General features: G+C 33.4%; 1 protein-coding gene and 1 long non-coding RNA gene across 2 annotated transcripts; one reads left to right on the top strand and one right to left on the bottom strand.

Annotated features, from left to right (window-relative positions):
* Nucleotides 1-2171: 2171 nt before the first annotated feature.
* LOC131617985 (uncharacterized) lies at nt 2172-2683 on the top strand. Its single transcript, XR_009288712.1, has 3 exons — nt 2172-2227; nt 2353-2424; nt 2584-2683. It is a non-coding gene; the product is annotated as an uncharacterized LOC131617985 (long non-coding RNA).
* Nucleotides 2684-5732: 3049 nt separating this feature from the next.
* On the bottom strand, nt 5733-7227 carry LOC131617986 (methyl jasmonate esterase 1-like). Its single transcript, XM_058889257.1, has 3 exons — nt 6764-7227; nt 6259-6390; nt 5733-6166 (listed from the first exon to the last, which is right to left on the bottom strand). Exons 1-3 carry the CDS (start codon nt 7187-7189, stop codon nt 5879-5881), a joined length of 846 nt encoding a protein of 281 aa, XP_058745240.1. The 5' UTR covers nt 7190-7227; the 3' UTR covers nt 5733-5878.
* Nucleotides 7228-11411: the final 4184 nt, after the last annotated feature.

An 11411-nucleotide genomic window follows, 5' to 3' on the forward strand; every position in this document is an offset into this window, starting at 1 on the left:
TGGATGTATGGTGTGACTATTTTGTATTTGACATTATATCTAGCTAGCACATTCACCAAAGAGTTGTTGCATAAATGCCTCCCCTCGTCGCTGATCAGGACACTAGGTACCCTGAACCTTGCAAGAATATTCTTTTTCAAAAAGCTAACCACAACAGGGGAGTCATTAGCAACCTAGATGATTTATTCTAACCATTTTGTAATATAATAAAAAATGGAAATTAGAATACTAAGAGGGAAAGAGAACCATATAGTCATGCCCCAAAAGTTAAAGGGTTCAACCTCTACCATGTCATGGAAATCAGATGTTAATTACCATATACGACGTGACTGTTCCGTCTAGGAATTATAAATAGAGCGAAGTAGGAGTGAGATGTAATGGAACATACTTTTGCTACGGCGGAGCAGGGTGAACCTGCAAGGTTTGAACTCCAACGTCCAAATCAATGAAGGAATGAGAAATAGTATGAGTGTGAAAATGAGTAGAATACTTGAATTTTGTCACATGAATTGAATACTCCAACGTCCAAATCAACGAAGGACTTTATATAGAGAGGACAATTATACCAATGTCCGTTTGATCCAACGTCTCGAGTGGATGTCAATTTTCGATTAGATCTGATTATAAAAAGTTGACGGAAGGTCAAAATCGTGTGCTTCAAACATGAGTAAGGCCGTACTTATTTCTTTATACTTTTCTTCACAACATTTGTTTTTGAAACTTGACAAGCGAGTCTTGTGAACGGTTCAAAATAATAATGATAATTTATTTTGATAAAAAATGGTAATATTACCCGAACAAAATCGTAACAACCGTGTGGAAAGCAAACAGATCCATGACCAAGTAAAAAAAGATAGGACACATTGGTGAATATTTATATTTAAAATAAATAAAGGTTTTTTCTTCACCCACCTCCTAACCTTCTTGCCCACCCCTGGTGAATTTACCACAATACCCCTTGTTTCGGAAGTTCATTTCCGAAACGGTACTTTTTTTTTGGAAAAAAGGTGTTTTCGGAAATGAACTTCCGAAAACGTGTTTTTTTAAATATAAAATATTGATTTCGGAGATGCATCTCCGAAATAAAGTCACTTTTCAGAAAATGTGGTGTTTCGGAAGTTCATCTCCGAGCGCACCCCCCTTGGAGGAATTCGGAAATGCACTTCCGAAAATAGGTCTGGACAGAAGAAAATGAACAATTCGCTTTATTTAATCGGGTGAAAATTACAACGATAATATTACATAAAATTAAAGTTACATATTGTTAAACACGGGTAGGTGGGGATGAGAGAGTGGTGGGGAGAAAAAAAGGCTTCCAAATTTGAAAAGGTTTATTTATTATTTTAATAAAAATACGTACAACTGAAAGTAACAAATGACGGAGGAGGTGTAACCGGAGCCGAAACATATGACGGAGGAGGTGGATGTCCGGAGGAAGAAGACTCGGAGGTACGTCCACCGCGAGACAAAAGAGCCAATCAATGTAAGCTATAATTTATCATTATCATCAGGGGACGTCATTACAAAAAATTGGAAAAAAAATCTTATTATTTTTAATCTTGATTTTTTAGAAATGACGTCCCCAGATGATAATCATAAACTATAGCTTACATTGATTGACTACTTTGTCTCGTGGTGGACGCAGCTTTGGAATTCTGTTTGCACAAATTTTCGCCTCTGCCACTTTTTGTTTTGATTTAGGGTAAATGATTGGGGGAGGGGGAGTGTTTTGATAAATCTGCAGAAATCGCAGTATTTCGGAAGTGAACTTCCGAAATATTGTTTCGGAAATGAACTTCCGAAGTAAGTCAATTTTTTTTAAAAAACACGCTTTCGGAAATGAACTTCCGAAGCAGGGGTAGTTTTGGTTTTTCGCAGGAGGTGACCACCCATAGGGAGGTGGGTAAAGAAATTTTCTAAATAAATATACACATTATAATAATTTTTAACTAACCCATATTTGAGTAAAAAAGCACACTTAGTTCAATGGATACAAATAAATAAATAATCACACGATAATATTCAATGCCATTACTCAGTTCAATGAACACGAAATGGAGATGATCCTCCTCCAATTAATTAATAACTAACTTCTCCAATTTTTACGTGTTGTTTTTAGTTTTTAAGTCCTTTAAATTCATTCCTCTATGTTTTGAGATCTATCTACCCTATTATTGCCAACAAGAAAAAAAATGGAAGATCAAGAACCTAAGTCCTTTGATCCAAGGTATTACATTCCCTATAATTTTTTTACATCATGTATGCCATTCTTTTTCTCTGTTAATCTCTCAACAATTTAAGAAAGCTATATATAAATGTTCTTATAAACATACATTCATGTGGTTTTGATAGAGAAAACAACATGGAATATCATGTAATTGTGATTGAAGAAGAGCCTAAATCATCTTTTCCAATTAATTCAAGGTACTCAATTCCTTTATCCTCTATTACTATTATTATTATTATTATTATTATTATCTTTTAATTAACCCTAATACTATGATTTTTCACTTCAATTTGTTACAATTCAAGAAAACTATATACAATTGTATGTATCTCATGAAATTATATGCATTGTTATAGTGATTGTGAAAGAAACACAACAAATCAAGTGATTGCGATGAAAGAATCAAATTCGTCTGGCGGCGAACAAGGGATGAAGTTAGTAAGCATTCTCTCAATGATATTATGAAAGATATATCTTGATAGTGTAGTCACTATCAAGATAACTATGTACAATTGTATTGTATGTATCTCATGAAAATATATACATTGTTGTACCTTAATATTTTGTACTAAATTTACATGTAATCAAAATATTAGTTTGTTTAAGAATGTGGTTGTTTTGCTAAAAAAAACAAGTTTTGATTCCACATTCTAGATGAAGTCATTTGTAATTTATTTATTTATATAATATATTAAAATAAAGTTGCAAATAAAGTTATCAAAACCCACATTACATCATTTCATCTCTATTTGAATGATGGCTAGATTTAATTAAATGTTTTCTTTTTTGGACATTCACTTATTCTTAACCAATTAAATTAATGTAAAGGAAACGATTCTCACTTCCCAAACCACAATGTTTCTACTCCTCTTATTTCACGTGCTATGAAAATATCTCATATTTAGATTGATGTCGTCACTACTAAAGTTAAACTACCAAATATCAATTATTCAAAAGTTTCTACAAACCCATTATAAAATTGTTGTTATTCGAATCTCTTCTATGTACACATGAGTTGAAGATTGCAAGCCATTTTAATTTTATTCATATCTTGTTTTTCTTTTTACATTTCTTCATCTCAACTATATTATAAGTTGATGATATATATTTTCTTTACTTGAGTAACTTTCATCAATACAAACATGTTTCTATTACAAACTTAATAAATGTAATCTAAATCAATGATTTTTTTTTAACATATTGTTAAGAAATATGGTTGAACCTAACTCATCCCTATAAAACTGAGGATTGTCCTCACTTATAAGAATAAATTCATGCTATATATTATCCGATGGAGGACTATTAACACACTCCATCATGCTATATATTATCTGATGGAGGATTCTTAACACACCCCTCACGCCCAAAACTGGACATCTGAAGTGTGAAAATAAATTGTGGGTGACGCGATAGCGGAAACCTGATAGCGGATGAAATGTGGAAACAAATGGTGGGTGACGTGATAGCGGAAACCTAATAGCAGGTGGTCCGCCAGATCTTAAAAGAGACTCTTGATACCATGTTAAGAAATGTGGTTGGACCTAACTCATCCCTACAACACCGGTTACTAGGGTGAGGATTGCTCCCACTTATAAAGACACGTTCAAGCCATATATTGTCCGATGTGTGACTCTTAACACATACTTACTCTTGATCGATTAAATCAACTTAAGAAATCTAAAAAATTGTTGATATTCTTGACTGTGGTGATATGCAACACGCTACCTAGTTTATCAATACGACCACTAGTTTGTGGTAGAAAATAACATACTTTCTATCACACCCTTCGTTACCATAAACTATCAACCATGATGAAATCTGTTTCCCAACATGTGGTAAAAAATTCTTTTTTTGTAGTAGTGTAAAAAATGCAGAAAAATAGAAACAACATGGCTTTGTTATTCAAATTATAAGAAAATGAAAGAAAAATAGAAACAACATGGCTTTGTTTGGGGGGAGATATTTAAAGGATAGGTTGACAACAAAATACCAAATAGCAAGGAGGGGTGTGGTCTTAAGTAGTAACGATTCTCTGAGCGTATTTTGTCTCTCTTGAGTTAGAAATGATAAATCATTTATTATTGTTGTGTCCCTTTTTGAATGCTATTTGGGCCTCTATGCAAGTTCGTTGGGGATTTCATATGTTGCAGGAGGGCCGCTTATAGATCATATATGGCATACACTCGTTGAGGCTTGTTAGGTGCCAAATTGTGTTTATATTTAGTTTAATTAATGGCACCTTTCGACCGTTTTTATCGGATATTCGTACAATTCCCTGAAGTTTTAGATAATTATTTATAGTTTATAATATTAAGCTTTCATTTTATGTTAATTTGTGTTTTTATTTCTGATTGTGTAGGTTTTGGCTAATTTTGGGATGTTTGGAGCTTACTTTGAGATTGGCAAGTGGGTTCCTGGCAGAAGTATGCGCGCGTCGCGCGGACATGTGGGCGCGTCGCGCCCTGGGCAAGATATTTTGGGAGCTTCAAAGCAGAGATCTGCGCGCGTCGCGCGCATGGGCGGTTTATATTTTTAAGTGTAATGGCGCGTAGCGCGCTGGAGGGCGCGACGCGCCCTGGACAGAAAATGGTTTTACTATATAAAGAGTAATTCTGATTTTTGGAGAAAAACATTACATTTCTTAAGAGCTCATAAACCCTAATCACTGTAGCAAGCTAATAGTTGAAGATTGGAAGCTTTGATCGTCGATTAATCGCCTTTGATGCTTGTTGATCTTCATCCTTCACTTCTTGAGCAAGCTACCATTCTCATGGATAGCTAAATCTCTTTTGTATCAAGATAAGATGTAATCTTCCTAGCTTTTTGTATGTTTTTCTTGTGAATATATGTGTATGAACAAGTGATGATCAATATAGATGGTTTAGTTTGTTTATTTAAGCTTTTCTTTGGTATAAATGTTTGAGACATCAATGTTTGTATCTAGACCTAACTCATCATCTTTCAAACTATAAGTTGCAGACATGGATTTAGAGTTTGATGTTTACTAAGTATCGGATTTAAAACGTTATTTGTATTGTTTAAACGGTGGAGAAATCGTCGATTAAACAATACGGTAAATCTAACTATATCGTTGCGGACACGGACGATATAGGTGTCGATACGTAATTATATTGATCGTTAGCAGGTTCATAAGCATCTATTTATAAGGAAACATACAAATTTAGGTCGATGAAATCGAATCTTGATACATTTTCTTTAACTTAGAACTTTCATTAGTTTACTCTTTGCTACTAAAAGAATTGAATGATCTTTTGCAAACCTAAAACTAAAGTAACATACATTAACTCAAGACAAAATAGGCTATAGAACGGCGGTGATATCGCAATAATCCCTGTGGATACGATAATAACGAAAAGTACACCACAATACTCTTTCAAAAAGGCTCTAAAAGGAAAAGTGTCATCAAAAAAGTTTTTGGTGGTGTGGTTAGCAACTTATTGGGCTTTCTGGTTATTTAGACATGCTGCCATTTTTAAGAATGAAGTAAAAACACAACAAGGGACAATCCCATTATTCTTATTAAATAGAACTCACAATCATAATTCATAATAAAAATATAATCCCAAACACATAAACATAATTGTTTGGGACATGGTAGACACAAATACCATATACCATTATGATTAAATATTAATATTTCCTTGCAATCCTTAGAAGCCTAGAAGTAAGGCTCCTTACTTTGGAGAAAATAACCATGTGATCAGCATTCTTAATCACTCTCACCTCAGCATATGGACCACTTCTCTCAATTATCCACCTTTGAAAATCCTCTGATACTAATTTATCCCTTTGAGCAATGATAAAAATTTTAGGCACCTTTCCATTTCTTTCATAGGTAACTTTTGTTTCCTTCTCCAATAATTCATAATCACTATAAAGTGGCATAGGTCTCACCAGTGTCATTGCAAGGGTCAAATCCTACACATGAAGTTACATTCATTAAATTGCAAAAATAACTTGATATTAAATTTAAATGTCACTAAAATTCATCTGAAAATGTTTATATATACCTCAGGTGGTGATAATTGATAAAACGTGGATGCCAAGTATTTGGGTCCAAACAGTCTAGCAGTTGCAGGTTTGTCTGGTCCATCAAAATAGAAATCTTTTGTATCCATTAAAGAATTATTCCTTCTAGCTTGCTGCAAGATAAAACATGTTTTTCAAAATTATAATGAAAAAATCTTTTGTATCCATTATAGAATGCTAGTTTAATTTGTAGCATGGACGGAGCTACAGCCCAGCGAGCCCGGGCATCTGCCCGGGCTCAATCCCTCCTTTCGTTGTATATTCCCCACCAAATAGTCGATTTTTAGAAAACATCAGGGATAAAATTAAGGGCAAAATTAGTAAAAACAGTGTGTGAAATATTTGGACAAAATAAAGAGCAAAATTTTTAAATAAAATTAAAGACAAAATTAATAGAAACAGAGTGTAAAATTAATAAAAATAGGTTGTAAATTTTTTGGCTAGCTCCCTAAAATTTCTGGCCTCCGTCACTGATTTGTAGAGTACCTCTTTAAGAATAGCAGGGTAAGTGAGGTTTTGACTAAGCACGAATGAAGTTGCGAAAACCGCAACTGAAATTTTCTCTGGAAATTTTTCCATAGCGATAGACATAGACAATCCGGCAAGACTATGACCAACAAGAACCACCTTCTCTTCTAATGGTAGAGATTCCATAAATTTCATCAAAGGTTCATGATATTGTGAAATTTGACGAATCTGTTGGACCTGTATCGGATTGATACCGGAAGCCGCCAATTCAACAGTTGTAACTTTATGACCAGCTGATTTAAGCAAAGTTGCCACCTTATACCAACACCATGCACCATGGCATGCTCCATGAACAAGCACAAAATGGGAACCACTAACACAAATTAAAGGAGAAAGAGTTAATAAGAAAAGAATGTGAACAAAATGCATGTCCCTTTTCATCATCTTGTTATGATACTGTTACCCTTGTTGATCTTTTCTATGAATAATTTCATCGTTTATATAACCGTCACCTTCAACTACTATTTTCCTTTGATAACAACTCGTCATAAAAACTTCCAACCATCATAACCACTTTTCAGTATCTCCTCCACATTTTAATTGTGTCTAGAATTAAGATTAAACGTTAGTTTCTAGAAAAATCGTTATCACATTCATTATATATAGAGACAGATTTTCTGATCATTTTCTGCATCGTTTTCTTAGTCATTTATAGTAATATTTTTGATTGCACGTTTTAGGCTAAAATAAGTGACCGACATTGAGCAGGATAGATAAATAGTTATAGAGGATTCATATCTCAGAGTCTTGGTTAAGAGATTGGTCCCTGCTTCCGATTAAGAGATTGGTCCCTGCTTCCAATTTGTGTTGGTTAGGCATCTAGGGACTTGTCTTTCTCTCGTTCTTTCTTTTATAGTTTTTTTCTTTGTTATTGTATTTTTTCTTTCCCGTTGTATAGTAAATATAGTAAAAAAAATTCATAAACCATGACAATAAAAATATATTTTTTAATATTTTAAATTAAAATGTATAGAGGATGATTATTATTATTATTTTTTTAAAAATATTCATTGTCAAATATAGGATACTTATGATTTATAAAAGCTTTTATATGTATTTGAAACTATTTTGCCATTTCTTGATGTATTTTTGTAAAATTAAATAGTCATAGAGATTAATTAACTTTATACCGTCATCTAATCAGAATGAATGATTTTGACACATAAATATAGAATTTTAAAAAATTAGGCTAAATACCCTTTTTCGTCCCTCATCTTGTACTCGGTGTTCATTTTGGTCCTTTAATTTTTAAAAAGACCATTTAAATCCTTTAACTATACAAATAGAATCACCTTAGTCCTTTCCGTCAATTCCATTAGTCAAAGTCAATTTATAAATCTAGGTGGCAGTGATGTGGAATGCCATGTGGTTTAAATCAATATTGTGATCAATTTAGCGACGGAAAATTCGTCACTAAAAATGTTTTCTGGGTTTTAATTATTTTTCTTCATCTTCATCCCCAAATTCATAAACTCACATATGAACATCCCAATATTTCTCAACAGAAACACATTTCCTACCATATTTCCAAACAACCAATGAACATCCTAACACACTTTCACTGAAAAAATATCCACTAAAAGCAACACAATTTTCATGAGAGAATCACCAACAATAGAAAAATCTAAACTTTTCAAAATCTAAACCTAGATTCAACCACAAACTATCCACTAAAATTCTTCATCTTTAACATCATGGAAACGACAGTGGAACACAAAGACACACATGGCTATGGAACCAACCCAATCAATTAATTGCATCTTATTTAAAATCTAAACCCAGATTCAGCCACAAATATGGAATCCGAACCCAGATCCTACGTTCTAGTTCCTTTTAAATCTGTTATGTATTCACAGTTCACAAGCTGGATTTGCAAGAAGCTGGTTTCTTTTGGAGACACTATGTACTTGTGGGTTTTGTTCTTTGTTGCAAGAAGCTGGTTTCTTTTGCGAGAGGTTCTTAACGAAACAAATTAAGAAGAAGGATTTTGAATATTATAGGAGCTTCACCATTATCTTCTTCCATGGAGCTGACTTTTATTTTCTTTTTTCAATTAGCTGGATTTTGTTCTTTGTTGCAGGTACATATGAAAAAGTGAAAACTTTAATTGGATTCAAAAATTGTATTGGGTAGAAAATTAATAAGTTCATTGCATTCTTGTGTTTTCCAAAAAACCACTTTTAGCAACAGATTTTTTGGTCACTAAATGTCAATATTTCGCGTCATCTGCCACATAAGAAAAAATTAACGCCGTTACTGCCATTTGGACGAAAAGGATTAATATGATACGTTTTAAAAAATTGTGGGATCAAAATGGTCTTTTTAAAAATGAAGGAACCAAAATGGACCCCGAGTACAACATAAGGGACGAAAAAGGGTATTTAGCCAAAAAATTATAATTAAATTATTTTAATAACTACTTCCATAATTTTCTATTCTCATATGTTAAAATGTTTCATTCTAATTAAATGATGGTGTAAAGTTGTTTTACACTGACAGTATATTTCAATTAATCACATAGTCATAAATGAGTTTAATGAAGATGCACTGACAATATAAAAATAACAGTATGAGAATATATTTTTCTGCCATGTGATCTCAGTAATTGAAAAATAATAGTATGACTTTGTGCAATACATAGTCGTGATTAGTTGACAGTGTAAATTTACCCTCTCATTGCATCATCTCTTTTTTCTTCATATATTTATATTCAACTCATTTATTTTATAATCTTAATTATAAATAGTTTTGAATTTAAATTCAACCATCAATCAAATATGACGAATTAATTAGGGAGTTGAGTCTCATAATATTTGAGTTTATTATGTTGATTGTCTTCTTTGATGATAAAATTATTATTTGATAAACACAAAATAATTCTTCAGAAAGTAGACTTATACCTTATTCTTTTTTATTTATACTCATTTGTATAGGAATTACCTTTGTTATCCTTGATTTCCATGACTCACTTTCTTCTCCCCCTTCGACGTCAATACCAATAAAAATCAAAGTTTTTTTTAAGCCAGATATATTGCAAAGAGAACTAAGTGTTCTCAAAAGGATTACAAAAGAGAATAGGACCAATGTCGACAAAAAGAAAGATTACACACCAATTACAATTCAAGATAAATAAAACAAAGGCAATTTGCTAAATTCATAGAAATTGCAATTTGGATGAGTAATTTTTCCGATGAACATCCATCTCCAAACCATCGCTTTGATGCTCCACACTATGTCTAAAACGTTCCACGTATCTTTTCTAAAAATAATCTCGTTCCTCCGAATCCACACACTCCAACAAGTAGCCATCCAAATCATCCCCTCCTTCCCTCCTCTCACCTTGGCCCCGAGACAATAGGATCTCCAATATAAGAAGCTTTCTTTAAAACACTTGAAGTTAGGATTCTTATAGTATATCCATTCACCTATCTCCCTCCAAATGAGGCTAGCTACTCTGCACTCCAACAAAGTATGATTCAATGACTCGAAACAAAATGCACAGAAAACACACTTGCGTTCGCCAATAGGAATAGAAACTCCCCTAGAAATAAGAAGATCAATAGTATTATTCGGGATGTCTCCCTTCCAAATGAGCTTGAAAACAGAATCTAAAAAGTGAATCAGGCCAAAAGGAATGCGGGACTGAGTCAACAGATTGAAGAAGCTACTGGCCGAGAAGATACCGTCCGGCGTCGCTGTCCATAAGACCAAGTCCCTTTCGAAAGCTACAGGCTGGAAAAGCTGCAGACTGTAAAAAATCTGCTGCAGCTGCTCTAAAGCAGAACTCTGCGGTGTGATTTTGAAATCTCGCCTCCGGATGTATTAGGAACCCCATCAAACAATTTTAATCATGTTTTTTTAAGTATTCTCATCAAAAATTAATATATTATAATTCTAAAATTCAATTTACTTCTTATATAATGAAAAAACATAACATTAAGTGTTTTTCAATATAATATTTCAAATACTTCCTTTTAAAAATTCACGCCGCAACGGCCGCAATGCGCATCGCAACAAGCGCAATGACCGCAATCGCAACATCCGCAACCGCAGCCGCAACCGCAAACGCAATTTAAAACCATGCTCTCTACAGAAAGTTACTTTGAATACACTGAATCTCTACCAAAACATAAGAACTCACCTTATAGAAAGATAAGGAATATATGGGAATTGCATTCAACACCGAATTTATCAACACTACCAGACCAGCCAGAGAGGTGTCTCCCTCTCCAAACAGCGAGCATGTCGTTTAAGTTCTTGAGAAAATCCTTCCACCAAGGAGAACTTAAACGACAAATTGTCAACACTACACGGGAGAAAAAGAGAAGTTGTGTTTACGAACCATTCTCCCGCATTTATACCGTATAACTAGCTTTTGCAAAAATTGACTTTCATCCCCAACATCAATTTGAACCCCGTTAGAATATCTTTTATACCCCACAAATTTTACGAATTAAAAGAAACACTCCTAGTTCAATGTCCGCCATGCTCTTTGCCCATGCCGGTTTTCCTGATCGGTTTAAATATTCTAAATATGTATATATCCGATTTAATTAATGCGGGAAAATTTTTTGTAACAATTTTTTGTTAATTAAATTAATTCAAT

Source organism: Vicia villosa, linkage group LG7, assembly GCF_029867415.1.
Source record: "Vicia villosa cultivar HV-30 ecotype Madison, WI linkage group LG7, Vvil1.0, whole genome shotgun sequence".
Lineage (NCBI taxonomy): Eukaryota > Viridiplantae > Streptophyta > Magnoliopsida > Fabales > Fabaceae > Vicia > Vicia villosa.

Coding starts and splice junctions, on each gene's coding strand:
- LOC131617986 (XM_058889257.1), bottom strand. CDS start 7,189: ATGATGAAAAGGGACATGCATTTTGTTCACATTCTTTTCTTATTAACT. Junction 6,391..6,763: donor ACCCTGCTATTCTTAAAGAG/GTACTCTACAAA, acceptor TTTATCTTGCAG/CAAGCTAGAAGGAATAATTC. Junction 6,167..6,258: donor ATCAATTATCACCACCTGAG/GTATATATAAAC, acceptor CTTCATGTGTAG/GATTTGACCCTTGCAATGAC.